The sequence below is a fragment of the Sceloporus undulatus genome, chromosome 6 (assembly GCF_019175285.1).
Source record: "Sceloporus undulatus isolate JIND9_A2432 ecotype Alabama chromosome 6, SceUnd_v1.1, whole genome shotgun sequence".
NCBI lineage: Eukaryota > Metazoa > Chordata > Lepidosauria > Squamata > Phrynosomatidae > Sceloporus > Sceloporus undulatus.
The window spans coordinates 140,681,715-140,703,295 of record NC_056527.1 but is presented as its reverse complement, the minus strand read 5'-3'; the positions used below and the strand labels follow the sequence as shown (position 1 = coordinate 140,703,295).

The 21,581-nt window shown below is 42.4% G+C and overlaps 1 protein-coding gene across 2 annotated transcripts in view; it reads right to left on the bottom strand.

Annotated features, from left to right (window-relative positions):
* Nucleotides 1-21,145, bottom strand: part of SNX19 (sorting nexin 19) — a 44,799-nt gene extending 23,654 nt beyond the window's left edge. Inside the window, exons 1-8 of one of the 2 annotated variants that reach the window (XM_042476537.1) lie at nucleotides 18,082-21,145; nucleotides 17,007-17,145; nucleotides 16,023-16,123; nucleotides 15,191-15,310; nucleotides 14,550-14,680; nucleotides 12,450-12,546; nucleotides 12,103-12,295; nucleotides 7,411-7,540 (exon numbers count right to left, since the gene is read on the bottom strand). In XM_042476537.1, the coding sequence (XP_042332471.1) occupies nucleotides 7,411-7,540; nucleotides 12,103-12,295; nucleotides 12,450-12,546; nucleotides 14,550-14,680; nucleotides 15,191-15,310; nucleotides 16,023-16,123; nucleotides 17,007-17,145; nucleotides 18,082-19,770 (2,600 nt within the window). In that variant the 5' untranslated portion in view covers nucleotides 19,771-21,145. The remainder of the gene's footprint in view (nucleotides 1-7,410; nucleotides 7,541-12,102; nucleotides 12,296-12,449; nucleotides 12,547-14,549; nucleotides 14,681-15,190; nucleotides 15,311-16,022; nucleotides 16,124-17,006; nucleotides 17,146-18,081) is intronic. The other variant, XM_042476536.1, reaches the window with a different exon arrangement.
* Nucleotides 21,146-21,581: the final 436 nt, after the last annotated feature.

The following is a 21,581-nucleotide window of genomic DNA, read 5'->3' as shown; positions in this document are numbered from 1 at the left end:
CAATACAGGCAGAGCCCACTACATTCTTTGGCCATAAGGAGATTGAGAAACAAAGAGCAATAAAATCCAGGTAATCAAATTTCAATCCCATTAACAACAGAGAAGTAATCCCCCCTTGAGATCTAAGCTGCCCCTGTAAACAACCTGAAGGCATACACCAACAATGTAAGACCGGGACAAAGGAGGGATATAAATATAATCAATCAAAATAAAATAATCCTTATACAACTATGAGGTATACAAGCAACTGGGCCTTTCCAAACCTCGCACAAAGAGAGTATCTGATACCTCCTTGCACAAGCAACATTTCCTTGTCCCCGTGAAACATGAAAAATCAGTATAAAATTGTGATGGCATCAAATGATGGTATTGTGAAGGGGACATAGCCATCAGGCGTAATGCAGAGAGGCAGATGTCAGGAGGGATGGGTTCAGCACTAGTGTCAAAGTTCCCTATCCTTGATGTAGGAGCTGGAATGGCTAACCCACAGCTACAGTAACTCCACTTTGACCACAAATACAATAAACTGCATTTTACAAGGCTTATTCTGTTATTCGTCTACCATAGTGTCACCTAATCACATACCACCTCTGAAGAGACTTGGCAAGAAAACGTTATGATACCTTAGGGTCACCATAAGTCAAAAATGACTTGGAGGCACACAACAACAAACAATCAGATTGACAGCCATTCCCCAGGTGGAAGGTCAGAAGGAATCCTTTACCTGCTCTTCTCCTCTGGAATTGCCAGGGACTGGACTAAAGGGAAAATGTCTGCCTGTCCATGATTGAACTATGAGCTCTTTTCTCCAAAACTGCATACAGTAATTGCAAATGACACCATGAGCCCATTTGCCAAAAATGGGGTTAATAGCTTTTCCCAGAGTTGGTCTGGAATTTTATTCTCCCAAGAAATCTATTTAAAGTGACTAGTTCTCAAGAGCAGTCGCCTTGTAGGACTGTGATGGAATCTTGCCAAGGACAAGTTGAGCCCCTGCTTCTACCCCTATCTCTGGCCTTCAAAGTACCTCTGCTTATTGGGGTCATATTTCTCAAACTTACACATTCCATTGTCCCGTGTCCCCTACTTCTTCCAAATCATGCCTGGCCTATTTTCTCTGCTGGCCATTCCTTGAGTTCCGCAGGTCTGTCTTAGGAGCCTGCCTACTGAGGATCTGGTTTCTATCAAATAAGAATCCTACCTGAAACATACCTTACTTACTTCGACAAAAGCCAAGGTCTAGAGCATTTTCTTCTTTGGGTACCCGCACCATCCAACAGTTACTGGATTAACATTGCCCATCCTTTTGACACAGTAGTCTCCACTGCCAAAGAGGACAGTTTGAGGGCAGAGCACGGAAAGGCAGGGTTCACATTCCAGCTGCTGGGTCCGTATTTTTATCCTTCCACTGACTCACAGTCTCAAAGCAAAAAGGATCAAGATGGCTGCTATGCTCACTGCTATCTCACCTGATGGTGCCAAATGCCATTAATAGTTGAGACATGCTTTTGTTCATCGTGCCTTGACAAACAGATTTATCTAAAACAGCAGCCAGGGACCAATTTCTCTCTGACCCCTGCATTGCAGACCACACTCCCCCCCCCTGTTTTTTTCTGCAATCCCTCTCAAAATGGTGACATTAAATGCCACTGCATCACTACCTGTTGCCATTTTGACAGGGGCTGCAGAGCAAATGGAGGTATTGGGGGGCAATATGGGGTTCTGGGGTGCTTGTTGGGATGGGGATATCTTTACAGGTTTTTATGCATAACAGGAGTATTTTGTATAGTTTGGGAGCAAACATTGCCTGAAAATGGTACCAAATGCTTTTTAGGAGGGAAAAACTGGTGGGATTCAGGGGGTTTTGCAGGGACTGGTGAGGGGCTTCAGCAGCCACAAAAGTAGGAGCTGGGGCCACAGATCTAAAAAGTCCCAAATTTCTTCTCCCTGTATTAGGTTGCAGAAATTGTGCAGCCTGTGAGACACATGCAGTTGCCTCTGTGTTTGGGGTGTTCTATGTGGTCCTTGTTTTCCTGGGATTCCTGTAAACCCTCACAGACACCCCTGTTTTTCAACAAACCCATTTTTCAGCTGGTAAATCATTCTGAGGCATGCAATTTTTGTTGAAATACTGCTTGCCCCTCCTGCAGAACAGAAGGGTATAGCCAACCAAACTGCTCAGAAGTCACTTCTTTACTGCCAGAGCATCACTTCCAGGTCTGCAGAAATAAAGATGGGTGAGGTCCCCTGTCCTACTACATCAGCTTTCTCACTAACATCAAAAGTAGAACATCCCACAGAGTGGAGAGTATTGATTTGCACACACTCTTACACACAATTCCCCCAATTCCATCATGGTCATGATGGTGCAATTCAGAAACAGAGTCCAGGACAAAATGACGCAGGTGAAAGGATGGGGTTCCCTGGCTTGCATTGTCCAGGTTTTAAAGGATGTGTGCATGCAAGGTTATTTCCCCCATCCTCACCCTATGGAGTCATCCTTTGTAATATGCAAGCCCTTCAGAGTCACTCTCAATTTCTCTCCCACACTTTATGTAGTGCCCAAAGGGAACCATTTTTTGACACTCCACTTGTCATAAAAAGAAGCATTTTGCTAGCAATAATAGTGAAACAGCCAGATTGGACCAAAGGGAATTGTTTACAGACAGAGCAGTGAGACCACCCAAGCTGAAATCTTTTCTTGGCTCCACATGAGCTCATCTCTTGGCTGACCAACTTCCCCTCCCCTTAATTTTTAGCCACCCAAAAAAGGACTCTTCCATGTTACATAATTGGACAGCCCAGCCTCTTTGGAGAGGAGTGTACTCCTTCCTTCCTTAGCAATACCATTTTCGGTCATGTACTTTTTCACTTCTGGATGTTGCCACAGAACTGATCATCTGGAAAGATTTAGAACAGACACCTCCAACTCTTGTGCCCTCCCCAACACATTTCCCATTCCAGCCATGCAAAGGAAGATCAAAGGCAGAGATGCTTAAAGTCAAGAGCAACAGAAGAAGTGGCTACGGCTGGGCAAAGTCAGGTGCAAGAGTGCTCAGGTGGCTAAGTTGTGGCCAATTTTTTAAAATAATAATACTGTGATTTAAAAGGTAAAACTGGTGTGCAAATCACAAGGAGTTGCTGCAAGAAGATGTTTTGGCCCTCCAACTTGCCCCAAGTGCAATGGCAACCTCCTAATGCCATCCTCATGCCTTTGACCTGAGCCCCATCCTTGACAAAAACAAAGAGAATAGAGGAGAGATAAGGATAGTTCCAAATTCCTCCATTATTTCCCAACTAAAATTCTCCCCAGAAAGCATTCAAAGAACATAAAGCACAATACCCTTGACAAAGAGTCTTCATTTAAAACACACTGGGCTTAAGAAAAGGTTTATTGATTGTGTACTTTAACAGCTCTTCCTTATGCTCTTTTGCAGGAATCTTGGCTAGATTAAACCATGCTTAATGTTTTTGCCACTGCAGTGCTTAACCACAATTAAGGTTGAAGGGGGAGAATTCACTTCAGAGATATCCAACAACCTGTTCTCCATCTTTTTACTTGAGCCCCCAGACAGAATGCTTCCTAAATGTGCACCAGATCCTTAGGATTTTCTTCCCCTGCAGCCTGGTATAGTTTTAATACAAGTGATATTTCATTTATGCAGTTCTGAACAGCGATCAATACTACCCAGGACAAAATGAAACCAACATTCAACAATGCACACGAAAATAAAATAAAATAAATGTTGCTTGGTGTTTCTAAAATCTGGACAATATATCCAGTGATGCAAGTGGTTGCAGAGACCCATGTCTGTGGGAAACCACCATAAAACAGAAGTAACATATGGGAAGGGGATTATTTAATTCTTTCACACCATTCTGATTCTCACATTGAGGCAATGCAAATAAGCAAACAGAGAAGGTTAGAAGTGAAAACAGGCAGGAGGTGGGAAGCAAGTACCCCCATATACCGAAGGGTGTCCTGCTCACCCCATCAATTTGGATCTGTTCAGTAGAGATCATATCTGATTGTTAGTCCTGACTAGACAAGGCCCATCGAATCAGGAGGATTTAACTTTAACAATTGATCAATGAGTCTATTCTAGCTGGGACAAACCCCTAAGATTCAGGGCACTGTCTGCTGATGAACATGCAGCTCTTTCTTGCCTTGCATGGGACATTTTTGTAATTCAGTCCTATTGGGATTCCAAGTAAGCCAGGCATTTCATGCATGACTCTTTCCCAAAGAAAAATACACAGCTCCGCATGACCATGGCCACAGACATATCAAGACCCTGGCATACTAGTAGGCAAGGACATTCCACCCAATGGCCTCGTGCCTCTCAGCATCTCTGTCTCTCTCGCTCTCTCAAGAGTATCGCTTTCCAGCTTGGACAGTCTGCATTTAAAAACCCATTTAGGAGATGCGTCTCGCTCTTCTTCCTGACCCGATTTTCTTTAAAAAGAAAACCAGCATTCCAGCACCTATCAGCATCCTCTTGACCTCAACACTTTTTGGCAACCTTTTCCTCTGGGAGCTCAAATAAGATAGAATGCTAAGACGCTCTCCTTCATACTGAGACAGCTGCCCTTTGGGATTGTCTGCAGAAGGGGAGGTGGGGAGGATGGAGAGAGTGTGCAGGTCTCTGAGCATCCAAAATGGCAAAGACAGTTTTGTTTAGTCAGGCCTCTGAGTATTAACTGCCCGATAGAGAAGGTCTTTTAATGGAGATGTGCTGCATTTTTATCATGTTTATGGTCTTTTAAATCTGTTTTAAATTAAGGTTTTTAACATGATCGCGCACTTAATTGTTTTTTAACGTTTGTATTTTCCATTGTTTAAATTGTATTTTGTTTCAGCTCAGATTTGAGATGCCCTGAGTTCCATGTCGAATGTACTGTAAAAGTAAAGAAATAATATGAAATACATTTAGCCTAGGTTTGCTAAAGTTTAATTGGCAGATTCGTCAATTAAATGTTTCAAATCAATTCATCCAGCGAGAATAATTTTTATGCATTTATTAGTTACCTTTAAAACCCACCTTTTCTCCAATGAGTACAGGCCAATGCACACTGCTCCCCACTGCCCACAACCCTGGGAGGTGGGTCAGGCTGAGAGTGTGTGACTAACTCAAGGTAATCCAGTGGGTTCTACTGGTCCAATGGAGATTAAAACTCAGATGTCCCAAATCCAAGTCCAGCACTCTAACCACTATACTGCAGGGGCTCTCTTTAGTATATGTCAGCACCCCTGAAAGCACAGGGGTAAAAGAAAAATTAGGAATCTTCCAGATGGCAACAATGGCTGTGTCTACACAGGCCAGAATACTTTGGGAGCAGCATAGGATATTCTGATCCCGAAGTTGCTCTATAGTCCTGCATTATCTGGGCACTCCAGAGCAATGTTGGGAAGCTGTTCATACATGCATCCCACTGTGCCACCCCCTGCCAGCATGAGTTGCTCCCTCTGCGGTTGAAAATGAGTTGCCCAGTGTCAATCACATGGCTGGGCACTTGTTCTGATGTCAGAGGGAGTGACTTGCACCAATGGTGGCAAGAGGCACAGCAGGAGGCATTGTAAGCAACTATATGGCATCACTCCGGATCTTCTGGGAAGATCTGGAGCAAAAATGACTTTTAAAAATCCATGTTAAGGATGGTATGCTACAGGTCATACATCATCCAGATAGTGTGCATCAGAACTGTGGACTGGGCCCTACATTGTCTGGACTGATCACCATGAGAACGGGGAGAGGATGTGTTATTTGGCCCATCCAGCCATTAAAACAATTCTGCTGTGGGTCACCCTGTATGCCACAGCAAGGGACTGTGTGTTCCTCCAAATGTTAAAATGGAGTGACTCCTATGTTCCCTCACACCATTGCCCAGGCTGAGTCTCTTGCAGTTGGGCTCTTTCAGACCCAAGTTGAAACCTGGGTCTATTTCACACTGCACAAGTGAAGCATTATGATTCCACTTAACTGTCAAGACTCCATCCTTTGAAATCCTGGATGAGGCACCAGAACTTCAAGGCTGAGGATTCTCTAAAATGCAAATCCCAAGATTCCATAGGAAGGAACCCTGAGAATCAAAGCGAAACTGTGCTTTGACTTGAGTGAATGGGTCCCTGGAGTCCAACTACATCTGAAGAGACACATGTCCCCCAGTAGTGCTTTGAAGAATGCTCTCCCAATGTGAGCTTACTCAGAACTTAAAGTCTTTTTTAAAAGATATCACCCTAGACTTTTAACATCTGAGGAAGATACGCTGCCATTTTAAAATCTGATTGCTGCCTGCTTTTATTCTGCTATTTTGTTTACTGTATGTGAAGTCGCAAGAGCCTCTTCTCCATGGTTTCTGACAGGTTCTGAAACTCTTTGCAACAGGAGACCTGTCCAGCCTCATCTCTAATGACTCTAAACCAAGAGGAAAAGACTTTGCTATTCAGATAGGCCTTTCCTCCCATAAAATGACCTATTACAGAACCTGTAAATATGCTACAATTGGTTCGACTCGGGATGAGAATCATTCAGCCCTCCAGATGTTACTGGATTGCAACTCCAAATACTCCTCAACACTGGCTCAGCTAGTTGGAGTTGCTAGGAGTGGTGATCCATTAACATCTGTAGGGTTGTTTCATTGCCATTCTTGGTTTTACTGGTTGTTGGTTTCCAATTGGCTTCACTGCTGTCCTTTATCTGTCTTGTTTTCATCAATGGCATAATATATTTTGCACTAATCATGGTCATGACTGCAAAAAGGGTGTTGAACAGTTGCAGTCTGCCTCAGTAAAACATGCTGTTTGCATGAACAGCAATGAAATCACAGATCTTCACACATTATTGTTTCTATCTGCCTTGGGCACCACTCAGTGGAAAAGCAAGATTGCATAAATCATTCAATTGCTGTGCTTTTTTAAAAAAAATAATAATTCAAATGTTTCACCTTGTGCATTATGAAAATTGCAAACTGGAATGCAGTACAAAACATTTATAAAGGAAGGTAACTAGGATTTCTGAGTTCTAGTCCTCTGAACTATAGCAGGCATATTTGCTCACATTGAGATGCATAAGCTAAGATCTCCCCAGGATAGTAGTTCATTCACAGCAAGCTAAATTTGACTCTGATAAAGAAAAAGTCTACTTAGGACTGAAGGGCTGCTCCAGAACCAAGTTATAGCACTCTTCCCCTAGTTTAGGAATGGGTGATTCTCACCATCTTTTAATGCACCTTTCCCCCCGTTTTTAATTGTATTGTTCTTTTAATATTGTAAAGCTGCTCTGCGTCTCAGTTCTGGGAAAAGCCTCAGCCACAACAGCCAATGGGAAGAGATTATGGGAGCTGTAGTCTCCAAATATCCAGAGAATCAGAGTAGCGTCCTTCTGCAATAGTAATGCAGCACAGCCTTACCTTTGGACGAGGGTCCCAAAGAGCAAGTGCAGAACCCTCTGCATGTTCTCTGTGCACAGCCAGTTCCAGTGATCAACCATGATCAGATGGAGAATATCCAGGGCAACATCTGCCAGGAGTGTCTCTGATTCTGCAAAATCAAGGTAGAACACAAGGAAAATGAGCTTATGGCACTGATTTGTCCATCTAGACCAGGGATGGGAACTGTGTGGCCCATGGGTCCCAAACAGCTCTTGTAGGGATCCCATGTGTTCCTTGTCCCTTCCAAGCACCCCAAAATCATTCTTTTCAAATCAAATTGGCTGAATAGGTTTGGGGGTATTAAATTGGGGGGGGCTCACCCCAAAACAGCAAAAGTATCTACTCTGGAAATGATGTTTTGCTGTGTGCTATGTAAATATAATTGAATCACAGAATGAAATAGAATTAAAGGGCTGCAAGGGACTAAAAAGGCATCTAAGTCACTCCCCTGCCATGCAGGAATCTATTAACTAAAGAAATCCTGAGATAGACATCCAATCTCTGTTTAAAGGTCTCCAAAGAATAGTGCACCCCTCTCCAAGGCAGTTTGTTCCATTCCTGAACAGCTGCCACATATAGCACACTGGCTAAAAGACAAATCACCCCCAGTTCAAATCTCACACCAATATACCAGGCAAGCCATAGCAAGCCATTGTATTGCAACTCAGCACTCTGATCCCCAACCCACCCAAAATACAAAAGATAAGGACGTTGGCAGCTTTTGAAAGCTTGGACATAAGTAACACAAAATAATAATTTTCCATTTTATGTGATGTTGCCTTATTTCATAATTCTGGTAGCAATTTGGCAGGAATCCTTGACCTTCTTTAGTCATTTTAAATAATTTTTAAATGTAACAATTTTAAAAGTTAATGATTTCTATTAATGTTTAATGCATAAAATGAATACAGTACTTTTATGTAAATTTTTAATGAATTACCCTTAACAATGTGGTAGTGCTAACAATAACATTTCCAAATCCTGCTTGCTATAAAGTGGAGGGAGGAGACTTGTTGCGGTGCTCCAGATGTTGGATTGCAATTCTACTACTCTTAGTAAGTATAGCCTATGATGAAGAATACTGACAGCCACGCTTTGTCCACTTCTCTTCCTATCTTCTTGTTCTAACGATTACCATTAAGTAATGCACACGAAGCAAATTCTGAGCATTAAACGAAACTATTATGGTGCATTGTATTGAGGATGTTCTTATTTAACAATCATGGAGTTCTCCAAAGAATCCTTGGAATCATGGTAACCATTCCTCACAAAACTAGTTTCATTTTCATGATTCCCAGTCTTGTGAAGAGGGAAGAGAACAACTTTAAGTCTATGCTGTAGCTATGGATTCATCTGCACTGCAGAAATAATGCATTTTGACACCACTTTAACTGCCATGGCTCAATGCTACGGAATCTTGGGATTTGTAGTTTGTTGGGGCACCAGAGCTCTCTGACAGAGAAGGCTAAATATCTCATCAAAAAATGCAAATCCCAGAATTCCACAGTATGGAATCATGCCAGTTAAAGTGGTGATAAATTGCATTATTTCTATAGTGCGGATGCAACCTATGCCTTCAGTATTCTGTACTGAAAGACCCTCCCATTTATTTCATAAGGCATAAATTCTTTGAAGGCATTAGATCCTGTGTGATCTTGGAAACTAAGCTGAGCCAGGCCTGGTGAGCATTTGGAAGGGAGACCACCAGGGAATACCAGGTTCTGTAGGATATATTTAGAACAAGGCAATGGTCAACTACCTCTAAGTACTCCTTGCAGAAGAAAACTTGAAATTCATAACTTGAAGGCACACACATGGCATTACAGTATTATTCTTTTTATTCAAGTTACTCTGCTGCCACCTTATGGTAGCATCCAGACTTAGCAATAAAGAACGTCAGTTTCAATAGGCGCTGCTACTTGCCACACTGAGAGTGCATCTACACTGTAGAAAAAATGCAGTTTGACACCACTTTAACTGACACAGCTCCATCTGACAGAATCTTGGGAGGTGGAGTTTTGTAAGGCATCAACACTCCTGGGCAGAGAAGGCTGAAGATCTTGCAAAACTACAAATCCCATGATTCCATGGAACGGAGCTACAGCATTTAAAGTGGCATCAAACTGCATTATTTCTACAATGTAGGTCCAAAGCACACTGCAGAAATCATCCAGTTTAAGACCGCTTTTACTGCCCCGGCTCTATGTTAGGGAATTCAGGGAACAGAAGTTTTGTGAAACATTTAGCCTTCTCTGTCAGAGAGCTCTGGTGCCACAATAAACTAAAATTCACAGGATTTCCTAGCACTGAGCCTGGGCAGTTAAAGCAGTTTGAAACTGGATTATTTCTGCTGTGTTTTGGACCTAGGAGAACGAATAATAAAAGAGGATTTATACTGAATTAGACCATGCACCCATCAAACTCAGTGTTGAGTTTGGCAGCAGCTATCCAGGATTAGTCTTTCCCAGGCTTGGTGATACATCCTGGGACTTTTTGCATGCCAAAATGTACGTTACTATGGACCAGTTGTCCCTGCCCCAAAGAGAAAATAATCACATTACATACAAATTGTGAACTCAATTCAACTACAAGTAACGCTTCTAATGCTATAACAATATGAGCAACACATTAAAGGGAAGTAACAGCAAGCTCAAGACAACCCCGAGTTTTGCAGTATAAGAACATCTATATAGTAAGGGAGAGAAAAAATATATCAAGCCAAGGACAGCAATTACATAGCCATCCAGATGTCATTGGATTTAAATTCCCAGCAAATCCAATTGTGAGGAATGGTTCAAGTTGCAGTCCAAAAATATCTATCCGGATTAATGATATCCATCTTTGGATTAACAGGTGATGGGGGGCTCCCCAAAACTGCTGAATGAGGTTTTGCACAAAATATGCCGACTGCTGGGTGAGAAATGGAGAGATATTGTAGGGAGGAAATAACTTGAAGTCATTACCCCATAAGGCCCATTCTTGCTGAATTTGCATCAGTTAATAATAATGGAAACATACAGACTTCAGGGCAGCCATTATGAAACATCTTGTCAATCGTGCAACCAGGTCTGCTTCTTCTCTCATGCTGTCTTCCTGACTCCCTCTTAACCCTGGCTACTATCATATGCCTTATCTAGCATATCTTGTGTGTTTTATTTTATTTTATTTCCCACTTATTTTCACTTTTTCAAGCCATTCTGGAGTTCTGTTAAAGGCATCTAAGCCTTCAAAAAAGAGAAAAGAATTTGAAAAATAAATGAAAGCAATCAGTCTATTTGGGAATAGCGAGAGAAAGGGGGAATGGAGGAAAGGAGAAGACATTGACTCCACGTGACTGACAATAACGGAACTGCACCAGCAGCAACATTTCGCACTTGGAAACTAGCGCAACTGCAAGCTCATTGACAAGTTTCCCCTCTCCATGGAAAAGGATGCCCTAACTATGCTTTGGGGCAAAGCTGGTACATGTTGGAGGAATCGTCATGTAATAACCATCGCCAAGGTTGCTTTTCCCCTGACAGTTTAAAAGCTGAGTGTAGTAATCTCCTGAAAGAAAGCACAGCTGCTTCGAGCACCCCGCATTTGCTTTACTTATCATTTCTACCTGTGAGCAATGCACACTGTCTCCCAGAATGCAGTTGGGAAATGAAGAAAACATATTTAACCTCAGGTTAAGTCTCAAATGTGTGTGGCTATTTTGAGAGTTAAAGCAGTGAGGAAAAGGGTAGAATGTACATGAACAAAAGGTTAAGGTTCATGAAAACAAATATTAAATTGGGAGCTGTCCTGTTTAAATAAATCTGGAATGGTGAGTTCTGACTTTCTCCTCATATCCTTTTCTCCATCCCCCGAAGACTGAAGACTAGTTAAAACAAGCCAATATACACTCTGAACATCTTTGAAGAGAACAGATCTCAAACACTCCTCTGGCCTTTTCCTCCTGGAACATTCCTTGGACTGTCATGCGGTTCAGACCTGGAATCATCCAAGCTGTTAAGCAAGATTTCTGTGGAAAATCAGGAGAGCTTCAACCTACAACACTCATGGTGTTCCATGTTTAACAAGATTATGGGCAGTAGCATCCAAAATCCACAGGCTCACAATCACAGTCAAAAACAGTGAGCGCTATCTGCACTGCACAGTTTTAGCAATTCAGTGCCACTTCAACTGCCAGGAATCCTTCCTAGGATTCCTGGGCCCCGTATGCTGGTGTGAGGCTTTGGATTCTTGGCTAGAGAGCTTGACTCCTCACTGCTGAACTACAGTGTTCAAGTACCCCAGCAACGTATCTAACCAGATGTTAATTGTGAGCCACCCTGGATCCCTTTCTGGGAGAAAGGTGGCATTGAAATGAAATGAAATATCCAGGATGATTCCTTTGCAAGGCCCACAGCAGCTAAAGCGGTATCAAACTACAGTCTGCCCTCCTCGTATGCAGAAAAGAGCATATGCTCAAGCCCCATATGGGGAAAAGGCCCCATAGAAAATAATGGGACATGTGCTTGCGGCAGCATGTCCTCGTGGCGGCACAGGTACACACCCCATTACTTTTGCTGGGGTTTGCCTTCCGCATGACCTCAAAGCTGCGGAAGGCAAGCCCACCTATGGGGAGGGCTAATTGTACTATACATATCCATTCAATGCATTAGAGAATGGGAGTGGAAAACTTACCAGGCTCCCTGTTGCCCTCTCCCGGCATCTGTGCTACCTCTGTGGATTTCATGTCTAAATCTGATGCTTGCTCAAGGCCTTTAGCGTCTTCAACTCCCTCATTCTCTGCTCCCTCAGTGAATCCTGCCTCCAGTATCTTTTCCTGCTTCTGAATGAAAGACTCCATTCTTGGCAGGGATAGCAACTCGGAGACCTAAGAGAAAGAGGCACAGTGTACTTCAGCACAGTGAAGTAGAAATGTGAGTGGTCAGTGCCTGGGCTGCCTTCCACATGGACATGGAGTCCAGTTCCTGAGGGAAAAAACAGTATTCACAAATATTCATTCTCAATGACATGTATACACTTACCATTGTGCCTTCCCGGAAAGAATAAGCAACTTTCTCTTGTGTTACGCCCACATTTAGAACTGGGGCAATTTTGCTGGATGGAAATCTCAGCCTAGACCTGTGGAAGAGAAATTTCCAAATTATTATTTATAGTGATTGTTCTCCTCCTGAGGAGAGATGGAAATGGCAGGGAGGAGAGGAACGGTTCATGCATCATGCACATCCCTTGGTGACTACTGGTCAATGAACATGAATAGATTCCCAAGTATTTGGGACATCTGTTTTCAAGAGGAGCCCTATTCAGTCCTTACTGACATATGTGCATCCAACACATGAGGATGGGAAGAATGCTCACCCTCCATCACTTTCATTGTCATCCTACATGCAAAGGACAATTTTTGAGGCCTTCCATGTCAGACAGATTTCTGAAATATCAGGGTTCCAACATAGTTAGCCTATGTATACAGAAAACATATTCTGCATTGGCCATGGAGCAAAATATAATAACATCCAAAATCCACAAACAGTGATACCTTTAATCAGCCAACCTAAATGCATCATGTATTTTGAGAATTCTGGTTAGCCAATTAAAGGTATCACTGCTTTGACATTTCAGAAAGATGACTTCATGACATTGTGGTTTCTATTTATAATGTATATTAATACAGGTTCCAAAGACCAGCATCCATCAAATACCAAATTATATTTCCAGGGAGGAAATCATATCTAGAAAGACAGGAAATTGAAAACAGGAACATTAGTAGTTGTGGTAGAATAAGAAGTTTATTTTACAATCCTATCTCTCATCTCAAGTTCATATCCCTCATCTACTAGGATATCAAACGAAAAGAAAATCAATACATTGTTATCTATGTAAGTTTATTAAGAATAACTAAGAAATATTCTCCTAATATATGGCAAGAATTTTGGGCTTCCTCCTTCTTCAGCTGCTCTGAATAAAGCTGCATCCAAGGAGACATAAGAGGAATTCCAGTATCCCACAGCGCTGAACATACAGTGAGCCCTTGGTATCTGCTGGCATTTGGTTCCAGGAACCCCTGTGGATACCAAAATCCATGGACACTCAAGTCCCATTATATAATAATGGGATAACAAAATGGTTCCCCTTATATAAAATGACAAATTCAAGTTTTGCTATTTGGAATTTATATTTTAAAAAATATTTTGAAGGCACACAACAACCATCTTCCTACCATCCCTCATCCCCTCTGGAATTCTCCATCCTCTCTATTTGATAACTGCCATCTAGGATGCACCACACTTTTATTTAGAGCAACTGAAGAACACAGAAGCCAAAACACCTTTCCATTGCATTCAAATACTCCTGTTTTGTTAATCATTCACATAAATATAAATCCAAAGTAATTTACTGCATCCCTCTTTTGTGGGATTGAGAATAGATGCTTTAAAAGTCTCTATATATGAACAAGTACAGTGTGCCTGCGTCATATGCGGGTGCATTATACACTGCTTCTTCTGGCGCTATGCACCGGAAGAAACAATGGCAGGGGTGCCCATGGTGCGCAAAAAACATACATGTTTTTTGTTTTATGGGGGGGGGGGGGGGCGGAACGGATCCTCGCGTAAAACAAGGGCACACTGTATATATACACACATACACAAATATATCCATACTATGATTTACACGCACACATATAGTTTTGAGGTGGCAGAAAGGAATATGGGAATGTTATCAGTGTCTATGGGCATGAGACAAATAAATGGGTCCTAGAGCAGACCAAGCTTGAACTCTCTCTAGAAGCCAAGATGACTAAACTAAGACTGTTGTACTTTGACCATATCATGGGAAAACATGACTTATGGGATAGCACAATAATACTTGGTAATGTGGAAGCCAGCAGGCAAAGAGAGAGATTGTATTACAGATGGATAGATTAAAAAAAGGAAACCATGGCTGCCCTTTGTTCTCACTTTCATAAGGTCACAATTTGTTGAAGTCTACTCCACCACTGAATCCCAATACCGATCTGGCCTCCAACATCTGTGATTTATTTTCAAACCCCATATCATCAATTGTGTGATTTGTGCTACATATATTCTGTCACTAACATAAAGACTGAGGCTCAGGAGCAGCCTTACTTATTTGCCTTCTTCCCATCCGTCTGTGACTTCCCATCCATCTCTGCCTCGCTGAGATCTTCTGTAGGGCTCTGAGGCTCAGATCTGGGAAACGCTGTTTTTAATGTATCTACAATGGCATTCATCACAATCTGGAAAATGATGAGAGAGGATCCTTCAGCAACAGGTAAAATGATGCACATTTATACATCTTTAGTATGAACTAAAATGAAATGAACTAAAAAATGCCTCCAATATTAGATGGGGTTGACAAGTTATATGTATTGAAAGTTCCTGTATAGTAGGAATCATGTGTATGAATGTAACCTCCAGCAGCCCCAGCCAGCATAGTCAATGGGAGCTGCAATTATACAACTTCTAGAGGGCTACATAATGACTACCCCGGTGCACAAACTAAACACAGTGTACAAGAATTAAATTATTTTCCATGTTATGATGTACACAGTTATGTAGATGTACTGTAGGCTCCCCTGACAAAGAATTTAAATATTTACAGGCTACAATGCATCAGGCCTTTTAGTTATTAAACTCTACACTATGGTGTAAAGCAACGCTGGGAAGTAATACAGCAAGACTGTGTACAAAGTCAGCGTGATTATAAATTTGTTTTATAGGAGAGCATTCCATGATGGGCACATTACCTTGTCAATCCTGGAGACCACAAAGGGCTTTTTGACAAAAGCAATCCTGGCATCAGTGTTCAGGGCAAGGAATTCCTGCATTTCCTCGCTGTTGGTAATCTCAGGAATAGTACACAATTGCTGAAACAAGGAAATACGTTCTCGATAAACTTAGGAGCACATCTAAAGTCCTTTTTTTAAGCATGATTACCTACTGGTTCCACAAAAGACTGTGGTGACTGGGGGAAAATCCCCATCTTTTTTTTAGATGTAACTATGGCGCGGTACTGACTGCCCTTTTGCACTGTATTATAGGCCCAGTACATACCTGGCTTTGTGATGTCTTCGTCACGTGCAAGGGTTGCCTGGGGGGCAGAGCACCCACACATCCCACAACCCTCGCACATGACGAGGGTGTAACAATGGCGGCGCCCTGTATATACAGGTGCCACATTGTTACGTAAGTGCTGCATGGTGTCCACACGGCGCCGCGCAGCTCTTATGTAACGAGTGCGCCAGTGGCACACTTGTTACGCCACCGCTGTGGAAAAACCTCTGCTTTTTGCAGGTCCTTTTTCCACTGGCAGGAAGCCTCGTGGTTTGGAGGCTGAGGCTTCCCTCCAGTGGAAAAACAGGCACCGGCAGGCCACCCTATTTGGGCGGTCTGTACCACGCCAAAGTTACATCTAAAAAAAAGTAGGGATTTCCCCCCAGTCACCACAATCTTATTATCTAGATGTCCATGATAGTTTTTGAAGTGGATTATGCCAATCAAGTGCCTTTTGTAGGCTTTATTATTAATTTTTATTTTTAAAAAATATCCTGTCAGAGGAGATGAAAGAACAGGTCTCACCTTCAAAAATGACTCCAGCAGGCTTTTTCTGGCTTCTACTTTCTCTATGTCCATGTTACCAAAAGGCAGATCAGGAAATAGCTTCTTTGGCCCTTTTATATCTGGAAAGGTAGAACAGGAGAATGACCCTATATCAGCTATCATATTGATTTATCTATTATTTTTATTAAAACATTCACATACTGTTTTTTCTGGGAGTTTCAGTGCAATGTATAACCAAAATACAAGATACAACCAACCATTATACCTCTACATACAAGGATGGGCAGCTTGTGGCCTTCCAAATATTGTTGGACTGCAACTTACAATGTTACTCACTCACTGGTCATGCTGGCAAAGAATGATGGGAACTGCAGTCCAATAACATTAGGAGAGCAACATGTTCCTTACCATGGCTATATAACACAGGGATAGCTACAGAAAACACTGAAAGCAATTTTCTCAATCAGTGTGTTTATGTGTGTGTTCAAGTTGTCTGTCGATATATGGCAATCCTATAAACTTCATGGGGGTTTCTTAGCTAAGAAAACTCAAAGGTGATTTGTCGTTGCCCTCCTCTGACTATAGCCCATTGCTCTTCTCATGTTAAAGTAATAATGGAAAGGATAGACAGAAAAGAGTCAAGGGCTGGAGTGCAGTACCTCCTTAGTGATGGTGGTATGACTTCAAGTCATTTTCAACTTATGGCAACCCTAAGGCGAATCTATTGTAAGGTTTTCTTGGCAAGTTTTTTTCAGAGGGGGTTTGACATTGTCATCCACTGAGGCCGAGAGAGTGAGACTTGCCCAAGGTCACCCAGTGGGTTTCACGGCCAAGCTGGGAATCAAACCCTGCTCTCCCGAGTCATAGTTCAACTCTCAACCCACTATGCCACACTAATTCTCTGTGGTACCTCCTTACATGGGAGTAAACTTCACTGAAACCATGGGAAATGTCTGAGCTGAAAAAGATGAACCTTTTGCAGAAAGAAATGGCAGTACTAACTCTTTATGAATTTCCGTAGATCTGGCTTCTCCTCCAGTCTGGTTTGCAAATTCAAGAATTCCCGATATCGTCGGTTCACGGTATGATAAGCAACTTGCTGTAGAGTGCTAGTATTGTCACTGTCCAAGGTTGTCTCATACTGCAGGGGAAATAAAAAGAGTGTTCATTATTCGAGTAAACCACAGAATTACCCACTGCAGATATCTGGAATGTGTGGCTCTCAAGATGCTGGGTTGTGACTCCCATTATCCCTCAACACCAATTATGCTAGCTACTGCTGATGAGAATTGTAGTCCAACATTCCCATCCCAGAACTACTAAGCAGAAGGCTTACAAGCACATATGATGGAAGAAGGGAATGCTCTAGAGCTTCGACCTTTATGGCTAAAGAAGCTGGATATGTTCAGTTTGCAGAAAAGAAGATGGGGATATGACAACTATATTTAAATATCTGAAATAATGTTATCATGTAGAACAGAGTGGTGGACCCTGTACTGATACCAAGCCACAAGTCATCAACTTCTGGTCCCTATTGATTTTCCAGAAACGAAAGAAACACTTATATTCAATGGGCACAAATATGGTGCCAGTCCTTAACACAATGGAGGGGAAAGCAATAAAAACAGCTAATCTAAAAGATGAAGCAGCAGTCTAGTTCTTCTGTTGCTCCAGAGACTAGGGAATAAATCAATGGATTATAATTGTTAAAAAAAAAACCCTGAGATTCCACCTAAACATTATTAGGAACAGCTTGATAATATGAACTCTTCAACAATGGAATAGAGTAGCTGAAAAGGTAGTGGACTTTTTCTTTGGAGGTCTTTAAACAGAGGACAGGTGGCAATGTCACAGGAGCACTTAAATGACAACTCCTGCATGCCAGGAGATTGAACTAAGTGGTCAACAGGGGCCCTTCCAACTGTGTGATTCTATACTTCTCTCAAGATTTACCGTGTGTGTGTGTGTATACTAAACCCCAACAAACCCCCTTGTCCATGACGGGGAAAAAAGTGCTACTAATTCTACTACCTACTGGACCCATTCACAACACAGAAGGAAAAAGATCCAGGTTTACCTTCACAGTATACAAGGTGTACGGATGGAATCCTGTTCCACTGTGCTCTCGGGCTGTGATGGTGCCAGTTATCCTCAGGTTTTGGATGATGACAGGGCCATCTGGGCTACTGAGTGGCTCAAAGCTGAACGTGCCCATGGGGGCAGTCGGGGAGGAGGAGAGCAAGCCCGGCAACGGAGCCAGATCCTGAGGGTTGTGGGGCGAGCATTCAGAAGCCCCCAACTCTTTCTCCAGGAAGGAAGGACGCCTCAAGAAAGTCTTCTCTGGGTCCCCTAGAAGAGCTGACAAGGAAGCCAAGGCTACTTCCTTCTCCACCACAGGCTCAATCTGGATGTCTGGACATGGACTAAGGGAGGTGGCTTGGAGGCCAGTTTCAGAACCAGAGCCAGCATGGTCCTCCATCAACCTGGTCCTGACGCCCAGGTTGTCTTCTTGATCCAAGCTGTCAGAAACCTCAACAGAGAGGGAGCTTGCAAGGAACTCCTCAGCTGACATGAGCCCCATGGGGCCTGAATCCTTTCCTAGGTCAGTCATGGGAGACTCCATTTCCAAGTCTTCACAGGGGAAGAAAGACCCCAGAGTATCAGCCTGAAGGCAAGGTGTACAGATGCTACTGGTTCTTCGCCTGTCCATTTCAGCACTCAGCTCTCTACTGATGGATTCTCTCCCCTCGAACACATGGATTTCCAAACCATCCATCACATCACCAATCAATGGCTCAGACCTCCTCGGAGACAATGCCCGGGCCTCAAGGGCAGCATCCCACTGAGATGCCAATGGCAACAAGTCGGGCACCACAGCCTGGCCTGGCGAAAGAGCTGGTATGGCCGGCAATCTCTCCACCTTCTCTATCTCACTAACTCTTTTCCCTCCAATCTTGGAGAAAACAGCAATCAAGAGCAGGTTGAGCCAGTCAGGGTCAGCCATTTTGTTGATCATGGGCAAAAGCACATTGCAGGTCACCAGCTCCACCACCACAAAATGGCCGGTCCTGGTTTCCAGGTGGGGTTTGGGCACCAAGACACGCAGCAGCAGGTCCACAATGCGGCGGGCATAGTCCACCTCACTGGTGGGGCTCCGGACAGCCACATGAGGCTCCCACGATTCACGGTATGCATGCCACAGCCGCTCAGCCCAGTCGGTTGAGTCCCGGGAGACCCTTGCTTCCGCCACTTTCTCTCGGGCCCTCTTGTAGGTCTGGAGGTGGCATCCGCCGAGGAGAAGGACCCTCCGGGTCAAGGCCTGCTTGTCCACGAGGGTCATCCGCCTTTTCAGCTCCGCGGCCAGGCCCAGCATGGCTCTCTCCACCTCGTCCTCAAAGCCCCGCTCGGTGCTCACTGCCCGGTACCAGGAGGACACGAAATCCCGAACAATCTTCCGGATCATGTTCTCGATCTCCTCGTCCAGCTGCTTCTCCGCCTCTGGGCTTTGGGGGATGCCCTCGAGGAGCAAGAACCTCTCCAGGTGGATTTTGTGGCTGGTATTGATGACCACTTGGGAGCCCAGCCATCCACCCAACAGGGCCAACAACCCAGAGAGGATGCAGAGCAGCCAGACGTTGACCAACAAATGGACCACCAGGAGCCAACCCAAAACAGCCCCTAGGGCTATCAGCTTCCGGTTCCCCATCAGCTCACCCACACCGGAGCCGCTGTTCGGACTACTGCCCGGCTCTTCAACCTCCAGCATCTTGTCTTTCGTTTCCTCCCTCTTAATGAAACAAAACCAGTCTCATCCTTGTCAATGAAACAAGCCTCTTACTGCTTCCCAAAATTGGATTATTTTTTTTTCCATCCAGCCACTTCCTTCCTATTGCTTTTTTAAGGACTTTGTGTATTATCCTATAGTCTCTTGTTTTAGAATTATATTGTTAATTTTATATTTTATTATAACATTTTATTATAATACTGTTAACTATATTATTGCCTGCTTTTCAGTTTTAGACGGCTCTGATCTGTATTTTGGTTGTTTATCATGTAAAGCGGCATGTAAACTTATGGTGCTATATAAACTTTAACAATAATAATAAATTGATTTTACATAATAAAAACATATCAATTTATGTCACACATGTATATTCTCTTCTTTAACTTCCCTATTCCTTTTTAAATGCCATTTTGGTAAGTTTTTAACTGCACTGTGTTTTTAGACTTCGTAAGCTGCATTGAATCCCAATTTTTGGTGGAGGAAGCAGGGTACAAATAAATATAATATTTTATATTACATTTTATTATTTAATGATAATATGAATTAACACGGGGGGGAAGCAGGGTACAAACACATAAATTTATATATTACATTTTATTATTTAATGTTAATCTGTATTAACATGCACAGTATGATGTTAAATTATTTTTTTGTAGAACATATGCCATCGGCAGGTTCGTTTCATTTTATTCTATTTTTAATGTGCTGTGTAAATTTACAGCGCTATATAAATAAAGCTTAATAATAATAATAATAATAATAATAATAATAATAATTTAACTGATTGTAGGTACAGTGCTGTGTAAATTTACAATGCTCTATAAATAAAATTTAACAATAACAACAATAAAATAATAATAATTGCTTATCTATTTAATCAACACAGAAAGTGCAATCCTTTTTTGTTTTTTAAGTTTCCAAGCAAAGGGGCTCTAACCAGCCTTTAAAAGAGGCAGAAAAGGAAAAATTAAATTAAAATAAAATTTTAAAAAATAAAACTTGAGACAGGAAAGCAAAGCAAAGCAGCAAAGGATGCATGCCTTGCAAATGTATCCAGGATTATTTATTATTATTATTATTATTATTATTTTAAGGTGGAGTCAAAAGCAAACTCATTCTACTTGCAAGTCCCTTTTTCTGCCCTGTCCTTTGCAAATATAACTAATAATATTAATTAATTAATTTTTTTAAAAAATGCACTGCAGGGATTGCCTCTGACTTTGCAGTGAGGGTTCTGCTTTGCAGGTTCTGAAGGATTCCCTCCAGTAGGGTCACTTCCAGGCATCAGGATGGAAGCAGGTACCTCTTTCTTCCTCCCCAGGAAAGGCAGCCTGGGCTGGGCGTGCAAAGAAGGGCTGCTTCCCAGGCTCCTTCCTTTCCAAAGAAGAGCCTGCAAGAAGGGCAGCCTTCCCTGGCAGAAGCAGCAGAAGCAGCAGCAGCAGCGCCTCCTGAGACTCAGCCGGGAAGGCAGCTCTTGCAGCAAAATGAGCAGATAGAAATACACTCAGCACAAAGGGATCAGCTGGAGCAAGGACTGGATGGTGGGCAGATAGCAGTCCCCAGCATCTGGTGTTTAATAATAATAATAATAATAATAATAATAATAATAATAATAATAATAATAATAATAATAATAATAATATTTAAAATAATATTTATTATTAAATTATTATTATTATTATTATTTAAAAACAAACAGCACACTGATCAACTGCAGCAAGGACTGGATGGTGGGCAGATAGCAGTCCTCAGCATCCGGTGTTTTAAAATAATAATAATAATAATAATAATAA